The sequence below is a fragment of the Durio zibethinus genome, chromosome 15, assembly GCF_047325235.1.
Source record: "Durio zibethinus cultivar Kanyao isolate XHJ-2024 chromosome 15, ASM4732523v1, whole genome shotgun sequence".
In the NCBI taxonomy this organism is placed as follows: domain Eukaryota; kingdom Viridiplantae; phylum Streptophyta; class Magnoliopsida; order Malvales; family Malvaceae; genus Durio; species Durio zibethinus.
The window spans coordinates 4,392,387-4,404,867 of NC_143176.1; the positions used below are offsets into that span (position 1 = coordinate 4,392,387).

Here is a 12,481-nt window from a genome sequence, read left to right on the forward strand (position 1 = left end):
TTGGCTAATGAGATCTTATAAAATGGTTTGTATTTTTATATGGTTTGTGTTTGGATATATAGAGATGTATCATTAGTTAGATTAAAGATATAGATTTTACTTGGCAGATTATATCAGTTTATTAAAGAATTTTAAAATGATTAAGAAAGAAGGCTTTGTATTACTTTAATGTTTACTTCAAGGTAATATGGCCATGTTGTGTCTTGATCTTGATGGGTGACATAAAGTGGTATTAGAGCTTAAGTTGCGATCTTTAAAGAACTTTTAAGAATTAGATTATGATGAGATTTTCTTTAAAAGCTTAAGTTATGTTTCTTAAAAAATTTTTAGGAGTACAGGTTATGATCTTTAAACTATGTGAGATGTTAAAGAGCTTATATTATGATTTTGAGAATTTTCTAAGAACTATGAGATTATGATATTTGGAGATTTCTAAAAGATTAAATTATGATCAAGGGATTAATGGTGATTTTCAAAGAATGTAGCTTATGATCCTTGGATTGAAAGAAATGTTCTATGAGCATAATTATGATCCAAATACTATATGAGGATTTTTAAGAATTTAGATGATGACTTATGGATAATGTGATGATTTTTCAAAGACTTAACTTTAATCCATAGACTATAGTGGTGAGTATAAATAAATGATTCGATGAATTTTGGATTAGTTAAAGTTTCAATAAATATTGAGGAATCAATGATTCAATGAATTCTTGGTGTAATTATTTTGGTTTATATTTACATATTGCTTTTGGATCTTATAGTCAAGAGAAAGTGTAATTACTTTGATATAGTGCGATTTTATAAGTTAAAGAGATTTTTGATGTGACTTAGGATGAAACATATCCTATGAGCTAATGGATTATTTAAGAAAATGATTTGATCATTAGAGATCCTATGGGTTAGAGAAAAAGACATTTGATTTAATGAGATTTTGAAATTATTTGATAAGTGTTAAGTGAATCCTTGATCATGGATTAAGATTGGACTATGAGTGTACATTGTTGGAATTAAAAGTATAGAATATTAGAGTTTGAATGGAATAATGTTTTGAAATTTTGAAGTAATTATTTATGAGTTATAATGTTTGAGAATTTGTCTTGATGGATTTAGTCCAAAATGTGATAATTGTGGTAAATAGTTTAATATACGTAAAGAAGGATATTCACTTGATTTGATTCTATATTTTTATTGAGAAAGTATTTAAGATTTGATTATGTGAGTTGGACATTTGTATAGTTAATTTGAAGTTTGATCATTAAATTCATATTTGGGGTGTATTGAGTTTTTTTTTAATGGCTAAAGTGATTAATTTGTAGTTATGGTTTCTAATTAAAGTATACTATTGGATTCCTTCGAATTTTATATTTATGGAGAACATTGCCTATTGTGATACAAGGTTGTCTACTTAGCAACGAATTAAATTTGTGGATAAAAATTAAAATTGTGGTTATCTAGATGATTTAGTAAGGAAGTTAGTTTTGAATGAGTAATCAATTTACAGAAAAATATATATGTTTTGGTTAAGAATGATTGTTAAAAATCTTACAAGGGCAAAATATTGTTTGAAATCTTACAAGTGATGATTTTATGTACTTGGTGATACTGAGAATGTATTTGATTTTAGAGAAGTTTGGAAAAAAAAAACAAATAACTTCTGAAATAATGTGATGCATTTGGTTATTGTTCATAACTATATTTTCAGCATAAATTCAAGTATTTGGAGTTTTTATTGTTTAAATTCTATAAGAGAATTTTATTTATGGATTATGATGCATAGGTTTTGGCTTTGACTTGGAGATGATAGCAATATATTTGGTAAAATAAAAATTGAGACATTATGATGTTTGTGAGGATTATGAAGAATAAATTATTATATGATAATTGATCTATTAAATCAAAAAGAATAATATTCGAAATTGGAGACAACTTTGATAATTAGAGATTTATGTTTGAATTTACATGGTGTAAATTTATGGATATGATTTATCACATTGATTTCATATGTATTCTAATGATTCATTAATAGAAAATTTAATATTGTCAGTGAAAAAAAAATTAAAGTACTATTTGATTTCTTTTTTTTTTTTTTTGTGACTACAGGATTTGTTGATACTATTATTCAATGTTGAGGTTGTATATAGTTATGAAAACCCGGCGTAAAGAGAATTATATGAAAATTTGTAGACATATGTTTTCTCATTATAAAACAATGTTATGAAAGTTAATTTGTTAGAATTTTATTGGAAGAAAATATTATAGTGCACAGTGGAAGTCTAATTTGATTAAGTTCTAAATTTTTATGCTATTATTAGTTGAGAAAGTGATGAATCTTTAATAAATAAAAACTAATGGATTTTGGGTAAGAATATTTTGTGTTCCTTTCATTTTTAAGGCTTTATCGTTGGTTGACATTCTTTTAAGATATGCTTATGTCATGACTTGAAGATAAATATTTTATAATGATAGTCATAAGATAAATATTCAATTATTCATTTTGAGGTTTTGTATGGAAGTAGATCTAAATCTTAGACTTATTGGCATAAGGACAAAGAAGAAAAGCTTTTATTTTTTGAATTTATGAAACAAATGATTGATAAATTTTGGTTGATTAAAGAATGGTTTAAAGTAAGCAAAATAATTATACTAGAATTCAGAGATATGATTTATAGCTTCAAGTGGTTAATCATTTTACTCGTTATGAGGATTACAAAGTAAGAAAGGTTAAGTTTGCAATATGTAAGGACATTTGAAGTTCTTTGTAAAGTGAAAAAAGTTCAAAATAAAAAATACTGTCACCTCTGATTTCTAGTATACATGATGAATCTATGTTAAGAGAATATCTTCATAGAAGCTATGTGGTTAGATATGAGTATTTAGAAATTCAAGATGATATAAGTTTCAACATATTGAAAATATCTTCTTCGAATGATTGATTGGAAAGAACAAGTTTTGAGACCAAATGATTACTTTTGTCAAAATTTAATGAAACAATCATACGATAAGAGATGTGATTGCAAAAATGGAGGAATAAGATGTGGACATAAATCAAGTTTCGAGGATGAAACTTTTTATAAGAAGGGGAGAATGTAATACCCTAGCCCAAATAATAATTAGGTTAGACTAATACCAAAGCCCATTAGTTTATTAAGAGATTAATTAGTAAAAGAAAAAGGGCTAAGGTATTAAATGAAAAAAAACCTAGCTATTGAGAAACAGAAAAGAAATAAGAGTTCTTCTTTCTCATCTTCTTTAGGGTTAGAGAATATGAAAAATCAAGTTAGCGATTCAAAATTGGAGACTATAACCGAGTTAATCGCCTAAAGGTGAGTATATACAATCTTTTTATTTAAGAAAAAATATCATGTTGATTGTTATTACATAGAGTTAAACTTTTGAGAGAAAAATCAAGAAAATTATAAAATCTTTCATTAATCTTCATGATCTATTTGGGTAAATTACTAGGCTTTGTTTATTTCACGTTCTTAAGATTTATTGATGATTATTGAATGGAGTTTAAAGGCTAAAAGTGGAGATTTGAGTTTTTAAAGATTGAAGGAGAAATTACGTTTTTGGATGAGATACTATGATCTGAAATAGTGAATTAAACTAGAATTCTGTATTAATGGATAGATTATTGCTATGGTTATTATATGTCATTGGAAAGCTTGTTGAATATACTTTCTAATGAAACAAATGGAAGTTGAATTCAAGTTGTTTATGAAGAGTTGTCTAATTTTTACTTAAGGATATGTAGGCTGTAAGGCAACATCATTTGACATGGATTTCAAAAATTGTTATAATTAATCAACAAGGAATCACTAGATGGGCCATATATGGTTAGAAAGTTTATCGAGTCTAGTTTCTAACACATTAAAAAGATTTTAATTCTAAGTTAGATATCTTGAGATATGATCATTTTAGTGAAAGTAGTGCAGGCTACCAAAATTAATTACTCAAGTTAATTCTTGTTTAACTTAATTATTTTGGTATAAGCAGTTTCAAATGGGTTGATTAATTATTGTTATGTTGAAATTATTTTGAATAAGTCGTTAATTATTTGGAAAGAAAAACTAGGTGGTGGAATCAGAATGAGGTAAGTAGAATCTCACATACTTTGCTTGTTTTTAAATCTATGTATATATATATATATATGTTTCTAAATGAATCAATATTTTATTTTGTTATTTTTGATATATGAGAATAAGATCAAGCATATGATTATTTTGTATTTTTCTATATAAACGATAGATCATGCTTATGAATGAAATGAGAAAATGATATATGTTTAAAGAATGATTTTATGATAGCTACGTTTTTACATCATTGAGAAGTAGGATCATTGACACTAGAACTAGTTCTACGACCCTGGCTAATGGGTAATAGTAGTTAGCAAAGACATGATCATACAATTCTGGCTAACAGGTAATAGTAGTCAGCGTAAGGCCCTAACTAATGGTTTATAATAGTTAGCAATGATCATGAGAATAAAATTATTGATACGACCAATATCACGGGTTATAACAGTGATTGTAGCTAATGATAAACGAATGATAATGATGATTTATGATGATTTTAAATATTGATCCATGATTTGTATGAAAATATATATTTGACCATGATTTGTGATTTATAATTGATGAATTGAAATGTTTTAACATTATGGTTTGATGATTATTTTGAATACTCTATATGATATGTATCAAAACGATATTTGATCCGGTAAAGTATTTGAGCCTATACTTGTTGAGCTATGGTTTGCTCATTCCCTTTTTATTTTTTCTTTACAGATGAGTAAGTGATAAGTTTGCTTAGTTTTGTGAAAGCTAGAAGATCAAATGTGAAAGATTACTTAGTCATCAGAGAGAATGTTGTCCAATGAGATCTTATAAACGGTTTTATATTTTTATATGGTTTGTTTTTGGATATATAGATATGTATCATTAGTTAGATTAAAGATATAGATTTTACTTGATAAACTATATTAATTTATTGAAGAATTTTAAAATAATTAAGAAAGAAAGTTTCGTATTACTTTTGATTTTATTTCAAGGTAATATGACAGTGTTACGTCTTGGTTTCGGACTGTGACATTTAGTTTATCGATTCTCATTTATCCATCTATATGCTTAAATTGTTGGACATAAATTTTTGTATATTTCTATCAAGGTGTGTTCCAATCCTACTTAGTCAAGAATCAACATTTATCCAAAGTGCAACAAGTAACAATATGATACATGTGAACAATACCATATATATGAATAGTGATAGATTCTTTTTCATTTGGATCGATCACAGAAATTTTGAACATCAATAAAGAACATAGAGAATACCAACAATATATGTAATTTGGCATCATGCCTACATCTACCACAAAGAAAATAATCACTATCAAAGAATAGAGATTACAATGGTTACATTGGCCCATACATGCCTGATTTCAACATGAACTCACTCTCTAAGATTATACAAGTGTTTTCCTTTATCTTAAGATGGATATTATAAACCTCAAAATATACCATCCACTCTTGAACTACATGGCACACCTCTTTTGACACTACTTTGGTGCTCTCACCAAGTTTTTTAAGCCATTTTCAAGCACATTTTCAGCTTTCAGGCAAAATTTTCTTCATTTACTGTAGCAGTCTACTATCACTATAGCAATTGGTAGTTATCACCCAACTTACGAGATATTATTTATTTTGATTCGAAAATCTCATAATTTTATCTCACAAAAAATATCTCATAAATTAAGGATTAAATCCTAACTTATATATATCATATCATATCATATTTACACATTATTTTAATGCGAGATTGGAGCATTACATTTTCACATAATTCTAAATGTTCTGTTTTCCAACTAATGATACTGTAGCAGACAGCAGTACTGTAGCAGCGGCGGTACCATAGCACAAGTCAAAAAATACATGTTTCACATTCGGTTGAATTTTCTAGTCATTTCCCAACAATTTCAACAAATGAAGGCCAATCAGTCATAGTTTCTATATTTTTCTGAATGCTGGAGATTCATTGAATAGACAATAAGTTCATTTGCGTTACTCAACTGGAAACATCTAAGTCTATTGATATGGACCATAAACAAAAGATTGAAAAAGAAATGTGAAAGCAGAAATAACATTGAAAAAGTTGCTGCATGGACCATAATTTTTACGTTGCTTACTGTCTGGTAGTCAAGTCAGACTTTGCATTTTTCATTTGCCTTTCAGGGTGTGCTGCTCGCACATTCCCCACCAGATTTTGAGATAAGGTGATAAGGGATTGGTTGGTTTTGGTTTTATTTTTTCCGGTTAAAGCATAGTATCAAAAACTGATCCGAATTACAAAAGAAGATAAAAATTATGGTTTTGATTGTTTCAACAGCATCTTGGATAGTTCCGGTTTCTAGGCCATATCTTCGTCACATGGTAACAGAAAGTTGTAGATGCAACAGTTCTGGTTTGGCTGGGGAAGTATACGCAAATATATCAAGCAAAACAAGCTAAAAACCTAGAGTGATAGCTATTTTCTTCAGGTTTCTTTTTAAAAAAACTATCCTGCAATGGTGCCAAATGATAGTGAAAGAAGATGCAGAACTTTCTGTAATAGAAAATGTTTCAAAATTTCAATTAATTCATAGAGTCACCATAAAAAATTTTCATGATATAATGCTCTTCTATCTTGCCTCTAACAATGTAATGGTGAATTCATTTAATGAAGATGATTGTTCGCCAGATCTCTTATCAGCCGAAGGCAGACTCTTTTCAATGAAATAACCAGGTTTCTTTGGTTGAGGCAATGTACTCTCACCACCCAACATGAGTAACACAGATGACATGTTCGGTCTGTCTTCTGAGTGTAGTTGCACACATAAGAGAGCTACATGGATGTTGGGATTTGCCTTGAATCTCAGAATCCCACATCGAAAGTTAAGTAAGTTTGAATTTGTCTTGTATCCCACATCGGGAGTTTAGTAAAGGTATAAAGGGTTTCACCCCTATAAATAAGATGTTTTGGTTTTAGTTTAGTAACCTAAGAGAGTTAGACACCAAGAGAATAGCTAAGTGAGTAGGCTATTAAAGGGTGTAATTGGGTTTTGGGTTAAGTTTTGAGTAAGGAGTTTTAGGAGACTTTTCTCATTCTAAAAGTCTCACAATTGTAAAGATTTATTTGATAGTGGATTAGATTTGGAGTAGGCCATTTTGAGTTGGGCTGAACCAAATATATTTGTGTTTTCTTATTCTTGATTTGAGCTTGTTATTTTGTGTGTGGTTGCTGCGCGTAGGTATTGTGATTTTTCCCAACAAGTGGTATCAGAGCGAGGTTCCAAGTTCGAGGTTCTAGGTTCGTGGGTCCAAGAGATCGTGAAGCAGTGTTTGAAGATGTCTGAAGAAGGTATGTCTGGTATGTCTATGCCTAAGTTTGAGATTCCGTTATTTGATGGAAAGAGTAATTTTATGTTATGGCAAAGTACGATTCAAGATCTGTTAGTACAACAAGGATTGGATCAGGCATTGGAGAGTAGTAAGCCTGAAGGAATGTCTGATGCTAATTGGAATAGGATTCAGAAGAAGGCTGTTAGTACTATTAGATTGGCGTTAGCTCCAGAAGTAAAGTACAGTGTGTTGACTGAGAGTACTCCGAAGAGTTTGTGGGATAAGCTTGAAGGTATTTATGCTTCGAAGTCGTTGACTAATAGATTATGTTTGAAGATGGATCTGGTATGAGTCTTCATAATCACCTGAATGAATTTAATAAATTGGTTTCTCAATTGTTAGCGATTTCTGTTGATGAGTTAAAAGATGAAGAGAAGGCTTTAATTTTGCTGTCATCTTTGCCCAAGTCTTATAGGCCTTTAGTTCAGACTGTGTTGGTAGGCAGGTCTACTTTGAAGTTGGATGATGTGACTGCCCTGTTGCGTGAGAATGAAAGGTTTATGGGAGCTCAGAACTCATCACCTGGAGGGAGTACACTAGCTGTAGAGGGTTTTGATCGAGGGAGGACTCAAAAGAGGATTGATGGATCGAGATGGAGATCCAAGTCAAGAGACAGAGATTACAGTGATGTAGAATGTTATTATTGTGGTGAGAAGGGACATATCCAAGTGCGCTGCAGGAAGCTGAGAAGGGATATGGCTGCTTTCAAAAGGGCGAATGATGAGAAGAAATCAGATGAAGAAAAGAGTGATACTGCTGCTGTCTTGTCTGATGATGATGATGTTGTTTTGACAACTTGTGTAGATGAGACCCAGACTTTGAAAAGTGATAAAGGTTGGGTTTTAGATTCAGCTGCTACAGTTCATGTTTGCAATGATAGGAATTGTTTTGTGGAATTGGATGAGAATGAAAAGTATGGAGATATTGTGGTTGCTAACAAAGAAAAGGTGCAGATTCAAGGTATTGGGAGTGTTCGCCTTAGATCTCACAATGGTGTTATTAGGACACTTCGTCATGTAAGGTATGTACCAAATTGTCACTACAATTTGATTGCTTTGGGTGAGTTAGCTTCTCGGGGGTACACATATTATGGTAGTAATGATTGGTTGAAAGTGTACAAGAATGGTAGTGTGATTCTACAAGGGAATAGGGTCAATCACTTGTACATGTTTGATGGAGGCTCAGTTGCTGGAATGCCTGTGATGAAAGAGAAGAAGAAAGGTAAGCATGTTAGCTTTGCAGATACTGTTGAAGTGTTTGGAGATTCAAGTCAAGGGAGGATTTGTTGGGATTTGCCTTGAATCTCAGAATCCCACATCGAAAGTTAAGTAAGTTTGAATTTGTCTTGTATCCCACATCGGGAGTTTAGTAAAGGTATAAAGGGTTTCACCCCTATAAATAAGATGTTTTGGTTTTAGTTTAGTAACCTAAGAGAGTTAGACACCAAGAGAATAGCTAAGTGAGTAGGCTATTAAAGGGTGTAATTGGGTTTTGGGTTAAGTTTTGAGTAAGGAGTTTTAGGAGACTTTTCTCATTCTAAAAGTCTCACAATTGTAAAGATTTATTTGATAGTGGATTAGATTTGGAGTAGGCCATTTTGAGTTGGGCTGAACCAAATATATTTGTGTTTTCTTATTCTTGATTTGAGCTTGTTATTTTGTGTGTGGTTGCTGCGCGTAGGTATTGTGGTATTTCCCAACAATGGATACATCTTAAAACTTCAGTTATAATGTAGAAGTCCCCTAAAGCTTTGTCGATTAGTTCTAATGGCCTCTCTTCTGTCCACAGTCTCCATGCCTGAAAATTTTTAAATGCAAATGATTTGTTAGCTTGAAATAGAAATTTAATATGTGACATTTATGCTTACATGTCCTAAAAGATTGTGGTCATGATCTGAGTAGCCCCTGCTTCTCTTCCCTGTTATTATCTCCAATATCAAAACTCCAAAACTGAAGACATCCGATTTCGTTGAGAAACACCCATGAAAAGCATACTCTGGAGACATGTAACCACTGGAAAATGATTCCATATGAGAAACTTAAAACCAACGCAGAAAATTATGAATGAAATCTACTGAAACATACTATGTTCCAACCACCCTTCTTGTCTTGTCCTCAGTCTTATCTCCACCAAACGTCCTAGCCAAGCCGAAGTCTGAAATCTTTGGATTCATACTATCATCTAGTAATATGTTACTGGCTTTTAGATCTCTATGGATAATCCTTAGTCTCGAGTCGTGGTGAAGATAAAGAAGCCCTCGAGCAATTCCATCTATAATGTGCCTGCGCCTATGCCAGTCCAGCAGTCTGTTTCTTGTTTTATCTGCAATCAAGAATTAAACCTTAGCTGCATTCTCAATTGATTTTCAGATTAAAAGTTGAAAAAAAATGTACTAAGATTACTGAGTTCAAACCAAAAATAAAGTAGTCTAAACTTTTGTTGGGCAAGTATTCGTAGATTAGCATCCTTTCATCTCCCTTAATGCAACAACCAATTAGCTTTACAAGATTGCGGTGCTGAAGTTTCACAATAAGTGTAACTTCATTTTTGAATTCATCCAATCCTTGTCCAGAATCCTTTGAAAGTCTCTTTACTGCAATTTCTTTTCCCTCTTTCAACATACCCTTTCATCATTCATTGAGTGCAAAATGTTAAAGAAATATGAAATGAAAGATATTTCAACATATAATCGAAGATAACCGACAGAATATTACTTCATTACCTTGTATACATGTCCAAAGCCACCTTGTCCCAGCTTGTTGTTGCTTGAGAAGTTATCTGTCGCATTAGCTATAGTTGCCAAATCAAATAATGGCAACTCAATCTTTTCCTTATGTTTACCTGGCCATTCAAGAATTATAATAAGAATCATTGGCTAATGATCTCAATGTCATATCTAATCTGATGGTATGATCCCCTAATATGAATTTCTTGCAACAAACTAATATCATGTAACCAGCTTGTTTACCTTCCTTGCAAAGAATTTTCTTTCGAATGTATAACAGAACCATTATTACCATCATTCCTGCAGCTGTTATGATGGAGATGGCTATGATTACTGCCTTCTGCTTTTTCTTTGACTTCATTTTTCTTTGAATTTGATCTGAAAATTGGACACACAAAGATTCAGCAACGCAGGTTTTGAGTTCAGCAACATATCCCAAGCTTTTCAGTAAAATTTCAGGCAAATCCGCTTCAGTTTTTGCAAATCTATGAACTTAAAAGTTAATCCAGGGTGTCTTTATAATTTATTATTGAGGAAAAACCCCATAATTACCAATTCCATGTTATTTTCATTTATTGCTACTGAACTTAGGCAAACTTATCTTACAGAATAAGAAAAATGCTGAAGTTTAAAGAAGTTAAAGAACTGCTACCTAGCTCTGACTTAGCAAGCCGAATATAGAGGTCTTGCCCATCCTCGTTGAATTCTGTCATGTCAATCAATTCATTAAACCAGAGCAAGCAGCCAGTTCCTTTAATGATATCTAAATTTGCATATGCCATGCAAGAGCAGTTTCTCAAGCACAATTCCTCACACTCCTTGAGAGACATGCTGTTGTTAGCCCAAGATTTTGAAGTGTCTGGCAACGCCAACCGAGTGTGCTTCATAAAACTGTCTCCACTATCACAAGCCAGTGGTGTCCTTCTAATACATCCATCTGACCACTCTGCTGAATTCCAATTACCAGAACTTGGAGATATGGGAACAAATCCTTCCAGGCATGCACATGGAGTAAACCCATAAGAGTTGCAGCTAGCATATGCTCCACATAAGCCATAGACAGCACACTGATCTGCCTGCGCCGTAGAGTAAATCTCCCATTCTTGTTTTCTCTCATTCAATACGAAACGCTGCATGAGACCTGATGGGTTCATTGCATACCTCGAAATAACTGAAATGTTTTTGGTCTCACATTTGTAGTACACCTCATTCTTATTCAAGACAAACTGATATGAATATAGTGGACTTGGTTTAGCACTTGGTTTCCGGTTTGAAAAATAAACACCATCCCATGACCCTGCTCGAAAAACTACTTCCGATCCTTTCCTAACAACTAATTGTGGGACTCCATGGGGATCTATTCTTAAAGAATATTGCCCTTGAGCAGGATCATCTGTACTTTTCCAGGACGATATATACGTTTCAAAACCGGTGACTAAGTTCTTTCCAATCTTCATTCCTGGTAAAAAGTTATCACAAGGATAATCAAAACTTTGCCACAAAAGGTTATCTGGATTGTTGTCATTTCTGTCTTTCACTACAAGATTTCCCGACTCCAAGAGCTGCAAAACAGGATCCTGGACAGTTCTTGATGTGTTGGAAGACCAAACAACGAGTTTTGTGCTATTCAGAAGTGTGAGAATTCCTTGGTTACTGAAATTTAAAACTCCTGATGTATCAAAAACAGGAGCTTCCCTGTTGGCTACCCATACAACAGTCCCAGTAGAAACTTTCTTGTACCATAACCCAACATATCTACTCTTCGAACTTCCTGGGCTAAAAAATCCCACCTCAAAGCTTCCACCAGCTGATATAAGAGTTTCACCATCTTTTATGGACTGTCCTGGAGTAATAATTTCCAGTGTGGAGGCTTTTACAATGAAGGAGAACAGAATCAAGCACCAGACAACCTCCATTAATGAGAAGTCTTACAATGAATTACCGATGATAGAGGGAGGAGTCTATGAATGTAAAACAAGCTAAAAAGTCGGTAGTCTTTGATGGGCTGTGGACTACAAACATGCGCTCTTTTGACCGTTTATGATAATTTTCAAACTTTGATGAGGAAAATGCTCAAAGAAGGTTCTATTTGTTTACTTTGACTGAACCACAACAATTCCTGCTTCATTTAAGTTATCAAATCCACTTTTTTCTCGGGATATTAAATGTGAGAAATATTTTTAACATAATAAAAGATGAATAATTAAATATGATATTTAATTGAGGAAATGAAAAATCAAAGTTTAGAAGATTTCAAACAAGCTTTGAAATCAAGAATAAGCTGAAAAAGTGAAGTTTGGCTAAAGGTAATCAAATGTCA

General features: G+C 32.2%; 1 protein-coding gene across 2 annotated transcripts; it reads right to left on the reverse strand.

Moving 5' to 3' along the window:
• Positions 1 to 6,613: 6,613 nt before the first annotated feature.
• Positions 6,614 to 12,122, reverse strand: LOC111301652 (G-type lectin S-receptor-like serine/threonine-protein kinase At4g27290). 2 transcript variants are annotated; one of them, XM_022897468.2, is made up of 8 exons: positions 10,814 to 12,105; positions 10,405 to 10,539; positions 10,159 to 10,277; positions 9,850 to 10,060; positions 9,521 to 9,758; positions 9,304 to 9,448; positions 9,138 to 9,233; positions 6,614 to 6,883 (listed from the first exon to the last, which is right to left on the reverse strand). In XM_022897468.2, exons 1-8 carry the CDS (start codon positions 12,075 to 12,077, stop codon positions 6,677 to 6,679), a joined length of 2,415 nt encoding a protein of 804 aa, XP_022753203.2. In that variant the 5' UTR covers positions 12,078 to 12,105; the 3' UTR covers positions 6,614 to 6,676. The 2 variants fall into 2 exon arrangements, with proteins under 2 accessions (XP_022753203.2, XP_022753205.2); XM_022897470.2 differs by lacking the exons at positions 6,614 to 6,883; positions 9,138 to 9,233 and having other exon boundaries at positions 9,291 to 9,431; positions 10,814 to 12,122.
• Positions 12,123 to 12,481: the final 359 nt, after the last annotated feature.